Source organism: Hippoglossus hippoglossus, chromosome 12 (assembly GCF_009819705.1).
Source record: "Hippoglossus hippoglossus isolate fHipHip1 chromosome 12, fHipHip1.pri, whole genome shotgun sequence".
In the NCBI taxonomy this organism is placed as follows: domain Eukaryota; kingdom Metazoa; phylum Chordata; class Actinopteri; order Pleuronectiformes; family Pleuronectidae; genus Hippoglossus; species Hippoglossus hippoglossus.
Window position 1 is genome coordinate 12,344,373 of NC_047162.1, and position 21,758 is coordinate 12,366,130.

The 21,758-nt window shown below is 43.0% G+C and overlaps 1 protein-coding gene across 4 annotated transcripts; it reads right to left on the bottom strand.

The window, feature by feature from the left end:
- Positions 1 to 3,975: 3,975 nt before the first annotated feature.
- rnf34b (ring finger protein 34b) lies at positions 3,976 to 20,040 on the bottom strand. Of its 4 annotated transcripts, XM_034601972.1 has the most exons (9): positions 19,893 to 20,040; positions 14,361 to 14,567; positions 12,396 to 12,614; positions 9,502 to 10,008; positions 6,974 to 7,036; positions 6,662 to 6,863; positions 6,550 to 6,573; positions 6,384 to 6,425; positions 3,976 to 4,501 (listed from the first exon to the last, which is right to left on the bottom strand). In XM_034601972.1, exons 3-9 carry the CDS (start codon positions 12,597 to 12,599, stop codon positions 4,317 to 4,319), a joined length of 1,227 nt encoding a protein of 408 aa, XP_034457863.1. In that variant the 5' UTR covers positions 12,600 to 12,614; positions 14,361 to 14,567; positions 19,893 to 20,040; the 3' UTR covers positions 3,976 to 4,316. The 4 variants fall into 4 exon arrangements, with proteins under 4 accessions (XP_034457863.1, XP_034457862.1, XP_034457864.1 ...); XM_034601971.1 differs by lacking the exon at positions 14,361 to 14,567 and having other exon boundaries at positions 19,893 to 20,036; XM_034601973.1 differs by lacking the exons at positions 6,384 to 6,425; positions 14,361 to 14,567 and having other exon boundaries at positions 19,893 to 20,036.
- Positions 20,041 to 21,758: the final 1,718 nt, after the last annotated feature.

A 21,758-nucleotide genomic window follows, 5' to 3' on the forward strand; every position in this document is an offset into this window, starting at 1 on the left:
TACTGTATATCCCAAAGTTCTCACGACCCCAGATATTTGGTTAATTTAGTGATGCATTCTGTTTCTAAAGGCGAGAGATGACCTTGTCTTTTATTTAGATAATATTAATACAATATTAGTATACATTTTAAAAATCCAAGCTTCAGAAATTCACTTATTTAAATTCAGATAAGACTTCATAGACCCCACATGTCCATTCATCCCAAATTATATTTGAAGACAATTTGTCGATCACCTGAAAGACGCGTATTTTGTTTATTCTTTATTCTCACTCACACATTCCAGTGACATACATTTATTTTTTCTTTAAAAATTGTTTCTTGAAAGTTTTATTTTTGTATTACTTAATTGTGTTTAAAAAAAAACATCACAACCTATGGCATCATTTCATTGTTCTTACTCTGTGCCTGTATTCATCGTCATAATATTCAACATGATACACAAATTTTCTTAATGGAACTTATACATTTCTAAAAAGGCTACACAGTAAAGATTTGATGGGTTTGCGTTTGGTGTAGCTGTTGAACAGAGGTTTACATTTAAATATTTGTTTTTATTAAACAACCACGTCTCATTGGAAGATTTTACTACATTAATGTAAATGTTCTGTGTACATAATGTACATGTAAAGCCTCTAAAGTCAACCTTTGAGATATTAAATCCGTTTAAAATACTGAAATGTGTGTGGTTTCGGTCCTTTGGCCTTTTAAAGATTCCAGTTCCCGTGGTAACAGCAGGTGTGATTTAATGCTGCAGACAACAATATGCTTTGTTAGGAATACAGCAGTATTTATAAAGAGCTTTTCTAGTCTTATCGACCACTCAAAGTGCTTTAAACTACCAGTCACATTCATACAGCGCTTTTTCTATCACACACCATTCACCACACAGGTATCAGGGGCGTTTAGAATCTTGCCCAAGGACACTTCGGCGCTCGGCCCGGAGGAGTCGAGGATCTAAAACTGAGCAAACATTTGTTGTAGGTAAGCAATTTGAATCCAGGGACGAAAATGGCCGACCACGAACATGTAGAGAAGAAATGACAGGATATAGATACATTGAACGATTCACAATGAAAGGAATTGAAATTACATGAAAATCTTAAGGATTAGAAGCATTTTATAAAAAATAAGCAACATGCTGATATGCTCATTACTGGAACATCACTATTACATGTGAGTTACAACAAGCCCCAACAGTCCCTTTAGGAAACCACTAACTCACTAGATCCAGATTTTATTTGGATCTGCACCAAATTGCACATATTAGATATCAGTCCCATAATCCATGAATTATTCTCTGAGAAATAGATACAAATGTTAAAAAAAAAGTGATACAACATTTCTTGGATTGGCCTAAAATCTCATGAGTTCTTCCTCGGCCGATGTCCCACCCTTCCACCAAGTTTAAATAAAATTGGTTTGGTAGTTTTTGCGTAACCCTGCTAACAATAAGACAATCAGCGTAGTAAACATAACATCCATGGCCGTGAGTGATCACAAAATGAAGAGCGGTGTTCTCAGGTCTGGTTTGTAGTACTGCATTTTATTGAATCTAATAAATCATTTTTTCTCTTGTTTTACCAAAATAAAAAGGTTCAACATTCCAAAATATAAAGATCCAGGATTATGAGTGCTCATGATACCCTCCTACTCTGGTAATACTGTAGCTGCCCATGAATGACATCTTTGAGAAACAGCAGCGTCCACAAACAGACTTTACAGAGTTACAGTGTTATAGTTTCAGTGTCAGGTTCAAAATCTGAAGCGGACGACGATGGTGAGAGGCGCTGTAGGAAAAATGGAGGCCATGGCGGCGTCACGGTAACGGTGAGGGAGTGACGCCGTCAGAGGAAATGAGGAACTCTTCTGACCCAAACCAGCAGGAATACATTCTGAAAAACGGTGTATTTTTTTTTATTTTCAAACCTCCGCACTGATCAGAATCTTAAATCATGTCGTCTCCCGAGTACATGGAAAAATATACATTTAATAACTCATCAGTAAACAACAATATAAACTATCTACTGTATGTTATTCACTGAACAGCAAATGAGTTGGGTTTTTTTTTCTTTCTTTTTTACCACAGGCATATTGTACACACAGATATTTTAGTGACATCTGAGTTAACTGAATCTCATGAGGAACAAAAAGTGTTTCATTTGCATAACAGGTTAAAGTAAACCAGGATTCTTTGACCTCTTGCTGTGCTGTGGACGATGTTTGGAAGGACACAGTGACGACATGACAGAAAGGTGGATGATAACGTTACGCTACAGAGATCAGGAAGTAGCACCTTTTACCTGCCTAGGATTCTACGTTAATGGTCACACAGACGTAGAAATCAAACAGTATTGCTTGGTGGAAGATGTTTCACGAGCAAGGACCACACCCCAACGATATCTGACTTCAAGGTTTTTGAATGGAAATCGATACATTGCATGTCGAGAGTTGGGGTGAAGGTGTGTCCGATAGGCTGGTGGGGGAGGACGCACTGGTGAACAGGCGGAGGGAGACTCAGTGTGGAGTTATAACAACCCCCCCAGCCAGACAGTATCGAGAATGAGACATGCGACAGGCATGCACCACACCGAAAAAGAAGGGATGAGGGAGGGAGGGAGGGGAGGATGAATGGATGAGGGAAGGAGGATGAAGGGAAGACAAAGGATGGGTCGAAGAATCTGAGACAAACAGAGCGCGAAGGGTTGACCTGATATATGTTGACAGGTGATTAAAGGTATGTTTGAGGCGTGGCCCTGCTTCCGAACCAAACCAACTAGTTTCAGAGGAACAAGTCATTAAAATGTCTTCCTCAGGGCATCATATAAGCTGTGTCCCAATTCATGGGCTGCATCCTACGGAGGATGCGGTCTACACGGCCCCACCTCCTTCCTGGGCCGCGCAGAGACCGCAAAGGCCGAATTAAAACAAGACGGTCTGGTCTGCAGAGGATGTCCGTCTCCATCATCTTACTGGTGTCACCTAGCAACAGAGCTGCAGTGGGACACGAGAACGTTTTTATGCCCCTTGTTTTATTTTCAACGTGTGTAGCATTAGATGTGCAGTTCAGTTCAGTTGAAGCCAGTCAGTTGTCAATGAAACTTAGAGAATCCTGGGATAGTTTGTCCCTAGACGGATTCCACCATTTGGCGCCTTCGTTTCTCGGGGATGAAAGGAAGCATATCATTGGCCGTATTTGGAGGAGCCGTGATTCAATCGGTCTTCAAATGCAGCCTCCGAAGGACGCAGCCCCTGGATTGAGACACAGCTATAATCTCCAAGTCACCTGATGTCAACAAAAACATCTCCATGACAACCACGGAAACTATCTGACGAAGACCGTTTGTGAATGAGTCCAAAGTTATGATTCCGTTTCCCGTCGTACTGCTGTCTCAAAGGTCAAAGGTCCGGAATGAACTTCCACACTCAACAGGAACACCGTGCAGCATGTCGTCGGCAGGAGTCGCGTCTGTGCACCGCATTTTTAGTCGAGGGAAATGTCAGAGCACATTCACACAGTAGGTGTTCAAACATTTACTTTTTATTTCCTAAAGTTCATTTGAGAAAACAGAAAGAAAAAAAAAAGGAGTAAACTATCACACCGAGCTTGCTGGTTATGAGATGTCGCTACTGATGTGGAATCCTAACCCAAATATCAGACAAAGGCATGACGTTTGGCACCTCACAGCCTTCTGCGTGTGAGACGAGACGACTAAAAACACGTGTGAGTAAGTCTCTTGAATCTTTTTTTTTTCTCTGATATTGCACATCCTAAAGAACACTGAGGGAGATAGCACACGGCGTCATGTGGCATGACTGTGTAAACCGTATCGACTCTAACCCTGGGATCTTACATTTCTCATCACGCTGCGTCGGAACAAACCGATTCGGCTTCAAGTCACCACGGGACCGCCGTCCTCTCCTCCTCCTCTCCTGCGAGTAGGATCTCAAAAGAGAGTAGAAAGTGGTGGCAAGGGGGGTGTGGGGGGGTTCTGCTGTGTGTTTATCAGACCCTAGAGAGATGAAGAGAGAGGGTGTGTGTTTGTTTCCCGGTGCAGCTGATGACGGTCCACCAGGGGAGGAGCAGTGGGACTGGAGCATGAGTTAGTAAAGAGGGGAGGAGGGGGAACCAGACCGTGGTAGGCCAGAGGCAACCGCCTGGTTTCCGGGGAGTTGCTCGCGCCCGCTGCAGCATTAGGCCCCCCCGTGTGAGACGTCATGCACAGCACTTCTTCCTCAGTGGTGAAGTCAGAGCCCCTCGGGCCCACGTGTGCGCGCCCGAGGGGGCCGCTCCGACGCGCACACGCTCGGGAGTCTTTAAGACTTGAAGACGTGCACGGCCCGCACTACGTACTGCCTGCATATTGGGCACTCGCTCATCCTCTTTCCGCATTTGGTGCAGGTGACCATGTGGCCGCACTCCAGCAGCACGCAGTCAATGATGGCGTCCATGCAGATGCGACACAGGTTTTCGTCGGCCGTCAGCTGAGCTTTGACACCTTCTGTGGACGGAAAGATGGAGTTAGGTTCCAGTGACAGCAGTTTTCCACAAAACACATTCAAATTCACTAGATCCAGATTTTTTTACATAAATATCAGTCCCCTAAATGTGTCTAATTTTTTCATCAAAATATATGAATTATTCTCTGAGAAATCAAAAACTCAAAATTTTGAAAAATGGCTTCTCACAACGTTAAATACATTTTTTAAATAAAATCCGGGATCCGCCCCACTCATCCGGATCTGCACCAAAATTAAATAAATTGCGCTAATCAACAGGCAGACAAACATAACTCCTCCAATCCTGCAGTAACATCATTCACCTCTGTTTGGCCCTGCTATGACCTGCAGTAAACTGTCTCATCTAAATCTCTACTCTCTAGTTAATAAGTGTACAAATCCTTATTAAAATGCTTTGTCAGCATTTTCCAAACCTAATAAATCAGCTAAAGAATCAGAGCCGTAGTAGATGGACGAAGCACGAACAGGTCCACCAATGCAACCGTATAAAAAAACAGAAATTCAGCTGTGTATCAGATCCAAAGTCTAATGGCTCCTTCATTTATGCCTCACTCCTCCACAAAATTCAATCCTGCTAACGAACTAATTACCAATGAAAACATAATCTCTAGAAACAGATTCAGACGATAGCCGGTGGGCAACGAGCCTGATGAAAACAAAACCTTCTTGATGGAGCTAATAACCAACATGGACGTAAAGTAAAACTCCATCTGCTGCTGCAGATCGCGTGATGGGAACGAAAGTAACAAAAAAAAAAAAAAGACATCTTATATGAATTCTGGTCATTGAAACCAAGAATATGAAAACTACATTTAGCATTTTTAAACATTCATTCAAAATGTGCCACTAATCCATCACTGGTTTACAGGAGTTAAACGTCTGACAGCTGACTGATCAGCTCATTGGCTTAAATCTGTCTCCTGCTGCTCGCCGCTGTAAAAGGCCCACAGAGCTGCGGCCTGTCGGCTCGTCCCTCCACAGTGAACCATTAATACCATCGTCAAGCCCTTCATGTCAACAGGAGAACCAGAGGAAGTCTGAGAATGTAATTACAACTGATGGAGACGTGCTGCCACTGAAGTAATGCGATGACTCAGAGGTAAGAGCTCTGAGAGAGAGAGTGCATTACTGACGGGACGAGAGGATGAAACGAGATGCTGCACAAAGGAGAAGAGACACGAGTGACAGAACGTGCAGACGCTGAGAAAGACAGGAGATAATGACTCAATTGACCATAATGGGATAATGCACAGGATGATAAAAAGGATCGAGAGGGTAAAAATGGCTCGAGCCCGACCGATGGCTGATAAAAAACTGCTGATATCAGCCTTTCACAGACTGATCGCTGTCGGTGTTTTACAGAATAAACGATGCAGAAAAGATTCACAATTATTCTCTCAATTCAAGTTCTTTAAATTGAGTTGTATTTTTGTTTTCTTTTAATTTGCAGTAATAATACAATTTATGGTTTAATTGTATTAGGGCCATATTGACGATTTTCAGAATAATGTCGGATTTCTGACTTTATTTTCATAATTTTATGAGGATAACGTCGTAATTTAACAACAGAACATCCACAGTATTACGAAATAAAGGCATAATTTAATGAGAAAAAAAGATCCTGTCATAATAAAGATTAAATATTTTATAAATCTTCACTAAAAACTGATATCTGATTTTCCCCTTCTAACATGTAGCTGATATATAAGTATTGGAAATTTTGCATTACTTAATATCGGAAAACCCAAATTCCAGATCAGCCGGGCTCTAAAAAAGGCAGAAATGTGAAATGTGAAAAAGTGAAATGTGTGTATCTCTTCATGGAGGTGATGCAAAATGTGTTTTATTATAAAGACATCTTACCTCCAACACCACTGTTGCAGAGAGGTGGAGGATATGCAACCACTTTATAGATAAGAATGTGATAGAGAAAATGTATTAGTGTAGGAAACTGTGTTGAATTAAAGCAGATTAAAGTCGAGTGGGAGTTTATTCCATAAGCAACAAATATAATCAAAGGAACAATTACCTGCAGTTATGCTCACATTTTCCACTAAAGAAAAAAGGAGAAAACAGTATTTTTAATGAGACGGAACACCGGAGGTCACACAAATTCAACAAAAAAGTGAAATCCAACTCACTGGATTTCCTGTTCTGCTCGTTTTCTCTGTAGAGCCGATGCACTCGCTCCAGCAGCTCCCACTTCTCGCAGCAGCCGGAGTAATTGACGAAGTTCCTGGCGAGAATCTCTTTGAGCTGGCGGACGGAGAGGTTCTCTATCGCCTCCTCGTTGTCCAGATCAGACAGTGAAGCCCTGATCCTCCTCTGTGTGGCCGGACTGACCTGCAACACACACGGGAAACAGAACTAGGATCAGCCTCTTTTACTTATCAACATCATTCAGTTCTATGTATATTTATATATATTTTTAATAAAAACACAGGTCGTCACACCTCTATGATATTTTCAGTGGGCTCCAGGTTCAAGAGGGACGCTGTTGGAGTATCCTCATGCTCCTGTGTGGGCGGAGATCAAAACACTGAAGTCAATTCAACTTTGTTTAAACTCTCATTAGTCACCGCTCAGCCTATTGAAACACACAGTAACTGATTCATCACACATATAAAATCACTCCTCGTAAAACATGCGCTGTTTGAGAGTCAAAGTCAAATGATGTGTCAAAATACGTCCATGAATTTCATCATTTAAAAGAATAGTTTAAAAGAATGTCGTTTATTTAGCTCAGCATGATGATCAATGTCAAGAGAGCGACAAAGTGGCACAAACTTATTCCTTATTGTCCCTTCAATATCTATCACATTTTACCTACACCAAATACTTTATGTTTTCATTACAATTAGTTTCAGAGTGGATTCCATTAAGGGTGCAGATCCAAGATCGTTTTTTCAAATTCTGAAAATGTTTTCAGTTATCAAATAAAGCTGATCTGTATCATTTTCTGGATGTATTTGATCTCAATACATGTACATGCAGTATGGTGATAAAGTGGCCACTCAGTATTCTTCTAGTATTTTTTTTCAGCAGGATTATGTATAAACTACTCACAGATTTCCATGAAACGTGATGAATGGATGGGACACGGGCCAGGAAATAAACGTTTTAATTTTGGCACGGATCTGGACAAAGGGGCCGATCCAGGATTTGTTTTATTCTTTTATTTAACATTGTGAGATATACGGAGGGACTGATATCTATGAGTGTGTGAAATTTATTCCAGGTTGACTTTCAGGGGACTGAGCGTCGTTCAGGATATTTTGTAAATATTACTCATAACACCTATAACTGCATGTGTCACATCACTATTTTGGTCCAATTGTGTTTGAGGGATCTCGCCTGTGGTGAACGTTAAGCCAGTTTAATTAGCTCAAGATGGAGAACACCCTTCAACTGTGGACGCCCCCCCGGCACATTTAAATCAGCAGTGTTGGAACGTGCAGGTTTGATCCGAACCACGGCTCAGAAAATCAAAGTCTGAACTGAAACGTGGGTTTGGATAATATAGTTATGTCGCTAGTAAATAACCCAAACAACAAAAGGATCTTAAAGCCCTCGTGTCCCGCAGAGTGAGAGGAGGAATAAAAAAACACATAGAGGGAGATTATCTATGGGAGGATGAGAGGAGGGATGAACTCCAGCGTTTGTGTTGTTTCTCTGCAGCTGTGATGCTGTGGGGAGTTTCTCAACCTGTGTGGCTGTTACATAACAGACTCAGCCTATATGTAACAGACCTAAAAAAGGCAAAGGGCTTAAGCTGCATCGCTGGCTGGTCCGAGAGCCACACACACACACACACACACACACACACACACACACACACACACACACACACACACACACACACACACACACACACACACGGACACTTGTACTTCTATCTTTGTGAGGACACTCATTTACATAACACATCCACTGTCTCCTCACCCTAACCTCAACCATTAGAACTAAATGCATAAACCTGACCTCTAATTCTAATCTGAACCTTTCAACCACATTTTAACCTCCTAAAAAAAAATCTATTTAAATATGAAATGTCCTGATAAGGTCTATACCTCAAAGACAGAGGTACAAGTACACACACGCGGCGCGAACACGGCTGTTTCACATCTCGTCACATGGACATATCAGATAAGCCAGCTGTGTTTTTTCAATGTGCTGTGGAGGAAAATCAAATCTTCACAGTTTGTGGATTTTCATGCAGAGACACTTCATTCAGAGCAAAGCACCATGGGACGTCGAACAAAAGATAGAAACCTGAATATCACTGAGTAGAGCGTAAACCTCAACCAACGCCTTTAAATCCAACCAAGCTATCAAGATATCAGTTCCCTGAATGTGTTTGGTTGTTTTTATCTAGATCCTTGAATTATTCACTGGGAAATCTGGGAAAATGTTGAAACTTGCAATGTTAAAGAGACTGAAAAAAAAAATCCTGGATCCGCACCCTGACCCACAATCGCACCTAAATTTGATGGGTTCTTTCCACATCCTTCCACCAAGGTTGGTAGTAATCTATCCTTTAGATTTTGTGTAATCTTGCTAACTAATAAACAAACCAACAAACAAACTCACAGGGGTGAAAACAAAACGTCCTTGGTGGAGGTGAAACGGAAAGAATAGAAGCAAGAGAAGAAATGAATGAAATAAACGAATTGCCGTCTGAAGATTTGCACGAGAGGCTGTTTGTTTGTTGGGGAGTTGAAAGGAAGGAGCCTCGTCCTGACTGGAAACTTGTAAATAAGTTGATTTCACCTCTGAAACTAATTATCTTGGATAGAATGAGGCCAGATGTGAGAGAAGTATGGCATATGGAGATTAGTGAGTGAGTGAATGCCTGCCTGTGTATGTGTGTGTGTGTGTGTGTGTGTGTGTGTGTGTGTGTGTGTGTGTGTGTGTGTGTGTGTGTGTGTGTGTGTGTGTGTGTGTGTGTGTGTGTGTGTGTGTGTGTGTGTACGCGTCAGACCTGGCTGGTGGTCCCTGAGCTGTCACTCGGGCTGAGCACGTCTCCCTGAGAGGCGGAGAGGACTGACTGTTCCGAGGCGGAGCGTGTGGCGGAGCGGGGCGAGGCGGCGTGCGAGTGGGGGAGTGAGTGCAGACTGTCTGTGTCATCTCCCCCTTCATCTTCCTCCTCCTCGTGTGTGTCCTCCTCCTCTTCTTCCTCCTCCTCCTCCTCTTCCTCTTCCTCCTCTTCCTCCTCGTCCTCCTCCACTTCCAGCACCGCACTCTGGGGCTCCCTCGACCCCTGATGACACATCACCAGGTCCACCAGGTCCTCTTTCTCCCGACACGTGTCTGTGGGGATGTTGCGCAGCAGCAGGTACTGGCGCAGGTCTTTCACCCGGAGCTGCATGAGCCGGGGCCGCTGGAAGGCCGTGCTGCGCAGCAGGTGGCAGGTTGTGCAGCAGCGCAGGTTCTCCTGCAGCACCGAGCACAGGGCGCAGAAACTCTTCTTACAGTCGCAGCAGATGTGCTGGGGAGGGGAGAGAGAGGAAGAGAGTCAGCGACCGGCGTGATGTGATTAGCGATTCTTTTTCTTCTGACTGAAGCAACCAAACTCATCGTTAGAGTAATTCAATCCACAGCATTCACTTAGGAAAATGTGTTTTTCATTATTGCTAATACGGCCCTGATGTCTGCCTTCTGTGAGCATAGGAAACTATTTATCCAACACGTCACTTTTGGTGAATAAATGAATCACAACAGGGATTTAATTAACTTGAGCTGAGGAAAGTGGGTCACACGATGGAACTGAGATAACGACAGTTTCTGTTCACATTGTTTTAGTTTTGAAAAACAATAATTCACCAGCCAAGAGTTTGACTCGCAAGATACTGTCGATTGGAGCTGAGCGATAATCCAGAATTATCATTTATTAACTTTCAGTGGAGCTGCTGCACGATAACAGGAATTTACTTTGTTATCGTTTCACAAAATGATTCGTTTTCAATTTTGAGGCAAAGTGTAAATGAGCTTTTACACTTTGCTTTTTCTATTTTTTTCTAACTTTGATGATAACAAACTTAATTAATAAAGCATGATTCATGAAACACAATGTGCTTTACACAAAAGAAGTTAAAGACATTTACAGTAAAGCAATAATCAGAAAAATAAAACTGCATATACATAACAGGTAAGGCTACGATTGGACAACAACCATCAGGTCAAACATAAAAAAAAATGATTTAGAAATTTGTGTGATGAATGTTTGTATTTTCAATGTAGGTCGATGTCAGTGATTTATTGACGAGATGAGGGATCAGGTGCCAAGTTGATTGGCTTAAAATGGATCAAAAATTCTTTGAGTCATTTATGAAGCAAAAATGTCCAAAAAGCTGCATGTTCCAGTTTCTCTGATGTGAGGATTCACTGTTTCTTGCTGTTTTCTATCATTGCACATTTCATCGTGTGTTCATTATATCCTGTAGCTCATATCCTGCACTCAGTCGTTTTCTGGGAAAGAATAAAGTAAAAAAAAGACTTAACTGTCAGTAGTTCTTGGTGATGTTTGACATTTTAGAGGCTTAACACTGATACAGAGCATTGGAGTGGACTGACACTTCAGACGTGCAGGGAAGCAGGTCGACCACCGCTGTATACATCTTCTTATCAGTAATGCACAAACACGCACAAACACATTTCCACCGCAACAGATACAGTTCTTCAATCATCTGCTCTTAATCCTCCGGCACGTCTCTTTTCATACCGTGAAAATATCTCACGCTCGCACACAAACATGCGCGAATCCAGGGAATCGACCCGCCGACAGACAGGCACCTGGTGTTTGGATGGCGATAGAGCGATCTGAAGTGGCGAGGACACGCTGGCATTAAACTCTGACACGGGCAGAGACCCCCTGGAAATACCAGAATAAATATGTATGGTTGTTGCCGCCCACAAACTGAGAAATCTAGAGCAGAAATCCCTCCATGGTGGAACTGCTAACAACTACTAGACACCTGTAATCTAATCATTTATATACGGAGTACTTCATGTGAAAGGTAGTAACTATTGTTGAGTGTAAGTAAAACATATATTTCTTGTTGAAATGAAGTGAGTCACATGAAATACTCGGGTAAAGTACAAGTACCTAAAAACTCTACTTTCAAACAGTAGTGGAGTAAATGCACTTTTCACCACTTTGAACTTGAGATAAGTTTGTTGTCACAGTGCAGAACGTGCTGCCTCGTTTTAGTTTTGTATTATGTGCATGTTGTACTGAACATGATGATCCTGTCACTGTTTGTGTATATGAGCCTGTGCTTTTTCACTTACTGCTCTAATCCAGTCAATTCATGTTTGTCTGACCCTGTTATTTTATTTCTGTTAACTCTTAAAGAGGGTGTTAGTGTGAAACAGCATGTGGATAGAGATACTGAGATTGTTCACTTCCCAAAAAGAATACAACCTTACAAATAGTGAAAATGATCTTGTTGAGTGGAATAAGGATTTAATATAACATGGATTTAATTCACTTAATTGAAAGGCCTAGTTCCCAGGTTTTTACACTAAGAGGATCTCTGCTCAGCGAGTGAATCGGTAATTATGGACGTCAGTGTTTCCTTGAATGCACCATGAATGAGCAGTCCCTCTCACCGCTGCACGCAATGATTGCATAACTCAGACACACATAAAAAAAAAAAAACACTGACTAAATGTGGAAGGTGAAGGATTATTTAGGCAGGTTCCCTCGTCTCTGCAAGTTGATGTTGATGTTGCTCTGACCTGGAGGGGGGGGGGGGGGCAGGAAGCTGGTATGTCAACTTGCTGTTTTGGACATCTTTCCTAAAAATAATCTCTGGTATTGTCCCTGAACCCCGGCTCACTGTCTGAAACCCGGTTCACTCAGCTCTTGTTTACCTTGCGTCTGAAGACGGTGAAGGCCAGTCCGCAGGCCTTGCACAGCTGGCCGGCGCTCCCTGAGCTGGTGGGCGGGTAGGTGGAGTATCCGGCGCTGGGGGCGAAGCGGAAGGGCCCGGCGCCTGCTCCGAACCCGGGCTGCTGCGCCCGCACCGTGCCCGTGCCCATCACCTCGTTCAGCAGCCCGCAGCATGACGCCCACATGGACGATGCCCCGGCCTGTTCACAGATAGAAACACACACAGAAAAACTTTTAGAGAAATCTTTCCACAGCTCTAAAGATGGAAATCTTCTCTTAATCCACAGTCACAGACAGTCACAGACAGTATCATATGTATTATGTATCAGCTCATTCCAGCTCCTCATTGAAGCTAAACAACATATTTATGAAATATTCAAACCCTGGACTCCACATCCACCTCTGCACTGCACTGAAGTAACGATCAGTGCGTTTGAACAAAGTTATACGTACAAGTAGTAATAAATTAGATTCCAACATCATCATGTAGTAAACAATAAATACTGATTAAATGAGTTACCACGCTGAGATGTTGTTGTTTATTGTGTGTGTGTCTAATGTGTGTGTGTGTGGTCCAGGTACTACTCATGTTGTGGGGACCTAAATCTGTTTACACATTCACATTATGTGGACTTTCTTACTTATAGTTACAAAAATCAAGTTCCCATAACGTAAATCATTACATTTTAATGTGAATGTTAAGATTTAGGTTAAGGTTTAAGTTTAAGTTTAGGTTAGGTTAAGGTTAGTTTTAAGGTTAAGCAAATAATAACTATGGTTAAGTTGGAGTAGGATTACAGGAAATCAATGTAAGTCAATGTTATGTTCTCTGAATTCATGGAGACAGAATTGTGTTTGTGTAAAACTACTATTATCATGTCAACAATGAGGTAATTAAATGATTACTCATTCATTTCTATCTTCACCAAAGAGCTTGATGATCGGCTCTTGTGTCTTTTTTAGCAGAATCACGTGTAAATAACTAAAAAGCAGACAAGCTGGGGATTTCTCTCAGCCCTGAATAGCATCTGCAGTACCTCCGCAGACAAAGTAGGGCAGCTTGAGTCGCCTGAGACTCAAAATCCAGGGCAAAAAAAAGTGAAATGATTCACTACTGGCTGCAAAACCTTCAAACGCTGCGAGCACATGGAATATTTTTGGGGAGACCGAATCAGAGTTTAACAGTAAGGAGGACGTGTCCCTCTCATGGACACTGTCTAACACCTGGAGACTGTGAGGACCATAGTCTCCAGGTGTTAGACAGTGTCCATAAGGAGGACGTGTCCCTCTCATGGACACTGTCTAACACCTGGACACTGTGAGGACCATAGCAAATCATCAGCATTTCTTTTCCTCACTCTGGTCGAGGGTTAAGGGCAGAGGGTGTTATAAATCAAATTGTGATTATTGGAATGTGGGCTGTACAAATAAAATGTGATTGATTGATTATTATTCTCACACTAAAACAATTCACCTCATGCTCTTTAAATTAGTTTTTCCTTTCATTGGTGCCCTTACTAATCAAACTATTAATTTTAACTATGCTGTATCATCCACCCCTGGCCTCTACTGTACCCCGCATGTCTTGAGGAGATGGTCTCTTCTTGGTACGGAGGTTGAGAGAGTAAAACAAAGAGATGAATGAATGAGTAGGAAAGAAAGGGAGGGAGGGAGGGAGTGAGGGAGGAGGGGAGGTACTGGACAGCCCATTACCGAGAGTGCTCTTTAACAGTCCTCGAGGTTAGAGATAATTAGGCAGAAGAAGCCTCTAAAAGCTCCTATTAATGAAGTTTTCCAAAGAGATCTGTGGGATAAACTTCTCAGTCACTGCATTATTTTGTACAATCTGATAAATAAATACACCACATAGTCAGCAGATGATGGCTGAGGAGTTCTGAGACATGCACCGTGAGGGTCAAATGAGAGGGTGAGAATCTTATGTTGACCTGAGGAAAACGTGCAAACTAGAGCCAATCCCAGCCCACACGGAGCGACTCGGCCGGATGTGTTTGCTGACCACGAGATGGGCCAGGGACACGGAGCAAAGATGGCGTGATGGGAGGCGCGGCCCCTTGGAGCATACTGATGAGACGGAGGAGGGAGGAAGGGAGGTCAGCGAGGAAGAGAATATGTCTTCTGTTGTTCCCCCCGGCCTGCAGAATCAATAGCTGACATGAGCATAATGTAGGCCCTCTGTGGTTCCCCGGCTCTGTGCGGGAAAGTAACGGAGTTCACAGGGTCCTGCCACATCTCTTCCTCAGGCGGCACTCCGCTCCGACTTGTCACAAACACCCTGTGAACTGACCTCACCCATCTGCTTAGGGATCCGTTACGTAATCTTAGGAAGCAGGCACTATGTGTGGAGTCACGGCGAGGAAGGTGGAGGAAGGTCCAGCCCCTGCTGCAATCGCACAGTCCAGGACGGGTTTCAAACCATTCACTTATTTCATTCATTTATTAGATTTCCACCAAACTAATATCGAGACTAAATACTTCATCCTTTGGTCAACAAAAGGTAAAACAAATAGAGAAAAATGCTCATCACCTCTGCCTCCAGTTCAAGGTGACATCTTTAAAAAACCTTATTTCATCAAACCAACAGTCCAAAACATAAAAATATAGAATTTACACTAAGATAAGACACTAATTCTTTAAAATCTAGACGCTGGAAGAAGTAAATGTTTCCTCTTTCTGCTTGATAAATAAATTAAAAAGTCATTTATTAACTGCTATTAATTCATCTCATGTTAACTGACTATTCTTAGCTTTATGCATCTTCTCCTGATTTCAATCTGCCACAAGCAGCTTGCTTTGCCATACTCCCGTAGCTTTATGCGCACACAATAAAACCAGGATGCATAACAACTTGATTTATTTGCCCGAGGCTTAAACTTGACCCGATGTTCGGCTGCTCAAAAAGTCTCGCAGGTCAAATACAAAACCTCCTCACGAGGGAGTGAAGACACTAAGAAGGAATATTTAGTGCATCCTCCACGGCAGCCCTCCAATGAAAACAGTGTTATCAGGCGGTGAGCCAGCAGCACGAGATCCCTCTGTCACTTCAATTAGCGCACGGTAAGCTCTGTGGGCAGGGAGTCCCACATAAACAAGGGACAAGAGCAAACTCCACTACCCTTTTGTCAGCTGTATATTTTATGTTTCCTTGGATATACTGTATTATATTGATGGATTCTGTCGATCCAATCGCCTCCGGACACTCTGAATTCCGGGACTTGGCCACATAATTGAGGCATTTCTCACACTGCTGCTGGAACATGACCAGCAAACAACCAGGACGCAGTTTTGTGCACAAACAAACCAGGGGGCCAGCAAGAGGGGAGAGCAGCAACAAGTAACTGTGCCACAGATTTAAATAGAAAAAAACCACCTGGGAAATGAAAATCGGCTTCGTTCAGGCCTGATTCCACGAACAGTAATCTGACCCCATAAATACAGCTTCAAAAGAAAAACTGTATCGACACAGACAAGTGTAAACACATGGGGCAGAACCATATTGAGGTGTAAATGGGTCGTGTGGAGATTGGAGCTGGAACGAGTCTGAAACCGAGAGATAACACTTCTTACCTCTGAGCGGCGTCAGGTGACTTCTGAGCAACCTCTGCTGAAAAGGTTCCCTCTCAGATTTATTCCTAACACAACCGGAGAAAGTTGACTCGTGTCATTGATGCATTAATGTCAAAGTCAATCAAATCAAGAGCATTAAACACCTTAAAATAACCAGGCGCCCTGAACCATTGAGTCTAATGGTAACAGTGAGTAACCACATAACAGGAATCATCCACAGTTTGAATCCCAGTGTGGAATTATGTTGCTTATCATCTCTCTCCTTATGTTTCCTGTAACTCTGCACTATAGACTCTAAAAATAAAGGTAAGAAAAAATCAATGTACTTCCTCACATTGATGATTCATCACAAATGTATATATCTATATAGCGAAATAATAAATACTTTAATCTCTTTGTGCATAACTCTATGATTTATAGTTTATCCTTTGCAGGTCATGGTTCCAACACACAGAGACAAACAACTATTCACACCTACGGACAATTTATATCCTCACTCTACATGTCTTTGGACTGTGGGAGGAACCCAGAGAAAACCCCACCCAGACACATGAAGAACACGCAAACTCTGCACAGAAAGACCAAGCTGGGATTCGAACCGGGAACCTTTTGTGCTGCGAGTCGACACTGCTGACCCTGCTGGAGAATTCATAAAGTCAAATATTGGCATAAATCAGTTGTGCCTGACCTGCAGCTCCGTCCACCACATCTCAGTGGAGCTATTTAAAGGAGAAATCCACCAATTTCACACATCAGAATGAGTTTGCAGGACTTGGGGAGAACCACCACGCTCTAGTCTCTGCTGCATATATTTTGATCCAGTTTTTGTACACTGTCCATCTTGAGTCTGAATATTGATACAGAGCTACATACTCAGAGCGGTAAGGTGTTACAGTGGTACCTCACAGCAAGAATGTTCCTGGTTCGAATCCCAGCTTGACCTTGGCCTTTCTGTGTGGAGGTGGCCAAAAACATGCAGATTGGAATTGTGTTAATTGAAGACTTGTCTGGTGACCTACAGTATCAAGGGTGTGCCCCGCCTCTCGCCCAATGTCAGCTGGGATTGGCTCAAGCTCCCCCTGCGACCCTCAAAGGATAAATTGTAGAGAATGAATGGATGGATGGATGGATGGATGGATGGAGAGCTAAACTGATGGAGGACCTACATCTGTATACAAATCTCTGATCGTTGACAAATTCTGTCTAATGCTATGTATCATCTCAAGGCTCAGTCTCAGTCTATGCATTTGCACACATCAACAGCGATCAATACACAGAAACAGTATAACCCAGACTGAGAGTATTAAGATGCCTGCAGAGTAAACATCTGTGCACTATCATAAAGCGTCATCATTCACCATATTTCCATCAGGAGCTGTCTCTCTCTCACATTTCATTTCCCCTCTCTGTCGGCTGAATCCTGTTTTTCTCTGGAAATGTCACTCACGCCGTGGAAAGTGGATCCAGTCGCCCCGACTGTTCAGACCGGGGAGTAATTTCGCCAGAGAAAATAAACAAATTCATTTACGGCCTTTCGTTGTTTATCTAAAATGATAAGACTCAGTGGGATTTTTTTTTTTTCATTTTAAACTACACATTAGTGAATCATGTGCGAGATGTACTCGATTCAGTCGTGTCTGCTGCAGCCTGCAGACATCACATGCAGAGAGAGAGTCTGGAGAGAGATATGCACATTAAAGTCGGCTACAGGCTAAGTTTGGATTTGTGTCTGCAAAGTAAAATGTTTAAACAGTTTACTCCGAGGGCAGAGGAGAACTTGGCGAGGATTTAGCCTGGAGAGAACTTTCGGTTCGGCGATGCAAACGCATATTGACTGCTGCAGAGTTTGTCCTGGAATATTAAAGCATAACCAGACTGTTTTACAACCCGCACCCGAAATCTGCCGTGCCCCCCGGACTCTCTTTATAGCTTTGGACCTCTTCATCCACTTTAGAAGTCAGCCCTAAGTCAACTTACATTCTCATCTGGAATATGAGCATGAGCCGCTGAGCTACAGCCCTGTGACATCTTATAATTTCAGCTTGAGATTAGTGTTTGCGTCTGTGACGTCCAGTTTATATGAAATGATAAGAGGATTTTGAATGGAAAGAATTAAAAAAATGTATCAAATATGCATTTGCATCACTGATTGGTATTGATAACACATACACTGTAAGGCCAGTAGATGTGGGCTACGCTAACACCGTCTGTTCCATAGGGGCTATAGAGCTGCTTTTCAATTTGAATCAGATTAGACAATAAAAACCATAAAGTCTGTTTTGTTTTACTGGGACACAGTGATGATGATGTGCTGCAGGTAAATTGGTTATACAAAGATTATATACATAGATTAAGAAAAGTGGGGTAGCTAAGGTACATTTCCCCCTTATGGAAAAGGTAATTTGCAAAACGTACAATACTCTGTATGTGTATGAAAGCTGAAATACGAAATAACAATATTTTTGTCCAATGTTGACTGAAAACCTAAAGTCAAGAATGACATTATTCCAAAATCAAGCAGGATTTGATTAAAGTAACCAATCACCAACACCACATATAGACCACTCTCATTAACCCCAAGAATATTGTGATATTTAAATATAGATTTAAGTGACTGGCCAGGACTAGATACCTCGAGAGAGCTTGTACCTGCACTGACTACCCCCCCCCCCCCCCAACACACAATTATGATAATGTTTCTCTATGAAATGAAGGTCAGAGAGAATAAATACAGTACAGTACAGTGGCTGTATTTTTTGCAGTGCAAAGTATTTGAGTATAAGGATGTATTTACTTTGCAATAACAGATGTTTTTCATACCAGCACATACAACAGAACACATCCTCACTGCAATAACATGTGATCCACTGTCAGATGCATCAAACAGCAGCTCATTACTCTTATATAATGCATGTATGTATGTTGATGATGATGCTGATGCTGATGATGATGATGATGATGGTGGTTGTGATGGTGGTGGTGGCTACCCGCTCTGTCTAACCTCTCACTGAGCCACAAACCTGCCTCCACCGGTGCACCGATGACATCATCGCCAACATCTTCATTATTACCAAGTCCTGAGCTCAGCTCGAGCTGCCCAGACATCCCCGTCACCTCTGTGCTCCTCCCGGTGCTGCAGCCTGACTCTGCTCCAGCTGCAGGACCACAGCTGGATCCACACACCGGCTGACAGAGGGGAGACTCCACTGGCACTGGACCCGAGAGGAGATCCGAACCGGTGTGTGTGTGTGTGTGTGTGTGTGGGTGTGTGCTGTGGGGGTGTGTTGTGGTGTGGGGTTTTGTGTGTGTGTGTGTGTGTGTGTGTGTGTGTGTGTGTGTGTGTGCGTGTGTGTGTGTGTCACCGAGACGTCTCCCAAACATCCCCGCGCGCTGTCTATCTCTCTCTCTCTCTCTCTCTCTCAATGACCGCAGTCTCTATCTCATTAGAGCGGATTAGAGCCTGACGGTGAATGGACGTCGCTCCGCCGGCTTTAGTCCACTGGACTACCACACTGGGGTCAGATCGGGCTCATTACAAGGCTACACACTGTACCTACTGTTTATTACACGCAGGGGGGAGCGTTTCCAAAGGGTTGCACACTCGCCAAGAAAATGAAAATCATACGGACAAGAGCAGGACCAGCAGCAGCAGCAGCAGCAGGCGAGTGGATATCTGATGACAAGTTCAAACCAAGCAGCCAATTATGCGTAAAAACGCAAAAAGCCTGTTGATGTAATCACAACTAAGTGTCACACAAACAACATTGATTGACGTTAGGATGGAGGTATTCCTCTTCCTCTCGCGGTGCAGCATCGTGCGCAAAGCCCCACACAATAAACCCGCATCACCTACGAATCCAAAGCACAAAGCAACTGCAGATGGAGTCGCGTACCTTCATTGGACCTCCCGTTCGAGGAATTTGCCGAGTAATGTCAGGACGACGACCATGGCAAGTGCACAGGGAATCAAACCATTACGTCTTCCCTCTCTCCGACTGCCTGTGTGTGTGGAGTAAGCATAACGTAATGGCCAGGAGAGCCGCAGCCAACCACAGCGCGCACAGAGCCGCCGTTATCTTTAGCAGCCAATCCGCTTGGGCACAGCACCGGAGTGGGCGTTCTGCGCCGTGCGTAAAGACGCTTGTTTGTGCCCGACGGACGCATCATGCTACGTTCACAGCTTTGGTTTCACATGTACGTGTGGTAAGTAATGCGCTCAGCTGCAACAGCCCTGATTCAAATATGGTTTATTCTATCATCATGTGTTATTTTCAGGCAGGATTGTTTTAGGCTTACATTTTTTTAGGGTTTAGATTTGTTTAGGTTTAGGATTCTTTGGGGGCTAATGTTTTCTTTTTAGGTTTAGATTTAGGATTTTTTAGGTGTAGGATTGTTTTTTCGGGTTTTTGGATTTTCCCCTACAGAAAAAAACACTTTTGCAAAAGCAATTATATCATATCAACTTTATTTATTATATAAGGTCTTATTTCAACCTACATCAACGAACGCAGTGTTATTTCTGTTTGTTTTACACCAAAACTAAACTCATCTACATATTATTCTACCTCCCTATTTAACATATGTGCGTGCATGTGTGCATTCCAGTGCGTGTATGTATGCACACAAGGCTGCTGTCTGCAGTAAAGGAGGTTAAAGGGATTTTCTTCTTCCATCACAGCGCCAGTACTCGCTGTGAGCCCGCAGGGGGCAGCAGATAGCGCTGCATCATCGTTATTGTCATCATTCAGAGATAACTGAGCCTCAGGGGGAGGAAGGAAGGCTCCTCATGTTTGTTCTGGCTGTATAATGCAGCTCATATCATAAAGACTGCTGCTGCTGCACGTGTGCAGGAGACACCAGGACCCACAATGATGCAACTGCGGTGTTAAGCTGCTGCCTAAGTACATTTAAATTCTCTGCCATCTCCCGCACATCAAACAGTGACCCCACTATGTTGATTTTATGTCACACAGCAACATTAAAAGATCTGTTGAGGCCTCCGGGCCCCCAGTGACACACTTTGCAGCTTCAGAACCGGCCTGAATATTCATCCACAGTTTTCAAACTTCAAAGTTGTGTTGGAACTTGGAAGTGAACACATTTCTTCCCTCACATGTGTTTTATTTGAGAGAACCACTCTGAGTAGATGTGCATGTGACTTAAAGTGCTCAAATAAGAGTTGTTTTTACTTATCCTTAGTTGGCACATGCAATGCAGATAGTTATTTTTGCACGTTTTGACACGTTGATCTGAGATTCCTGCCTCCACCCACATACTGGTATAGCCTGGAGTTACTGCCTTGTGTTTTTTTGCCGGTGTCAACCAGTTCATTTTCAGTCTTTTTTATTTTTTTTAACCAGACTTATTTGAGGACACCGTGACCTTTGACCTACAAAATCGAATCAGTTCATCCATGGGTCTAAGTGAACATTTGAGAGGATTCTCTGGAGTCTCTGGATGCATTCTGCAAATATTACACTAATATGTATGTCTTCCTGTCGATACGTCGACTAGACGACTCATGAGGCCTTTGAGGGGCTTCGGGGTCAATGTTTGGGATTTTTACATTTGCAGAATATCTGTTAAAGAATCTCAAACCAGAATGAAGGCCCGTTCTGTGAGTCCAGGGCCGGAGCTGGGACGTACCTGTCAAGGGGAGGAGTTTTGAAGGGGGAGGTTATTTGAGGTCTGGGAGTGACCAGCCTTGTTCCTTTGTTTGAGACCATGTGGACTTGCACCAGTAAGTTTGTTCGATTTGA

Bases quoted from the DNA above. Each gene is read 5' to 3' on its own strand.
- rnf34b (XM_034601971.1), bottom strand. The intron at 6,864-6,973 runs GTGTGACGACCT...TGTGTGTTGCAG, and splicing joins CCACTGAAAATATCATAGAG to GTCAGTCCGGCCACACAGAG. The intron at 4,502-6,383 runs GTAAGATGTCTT...TTCCGTCCACAG, and splicing joins CTGCAACAGTGGTGTTGGAG to AAGGTGTCAAAGCTCAGCTG.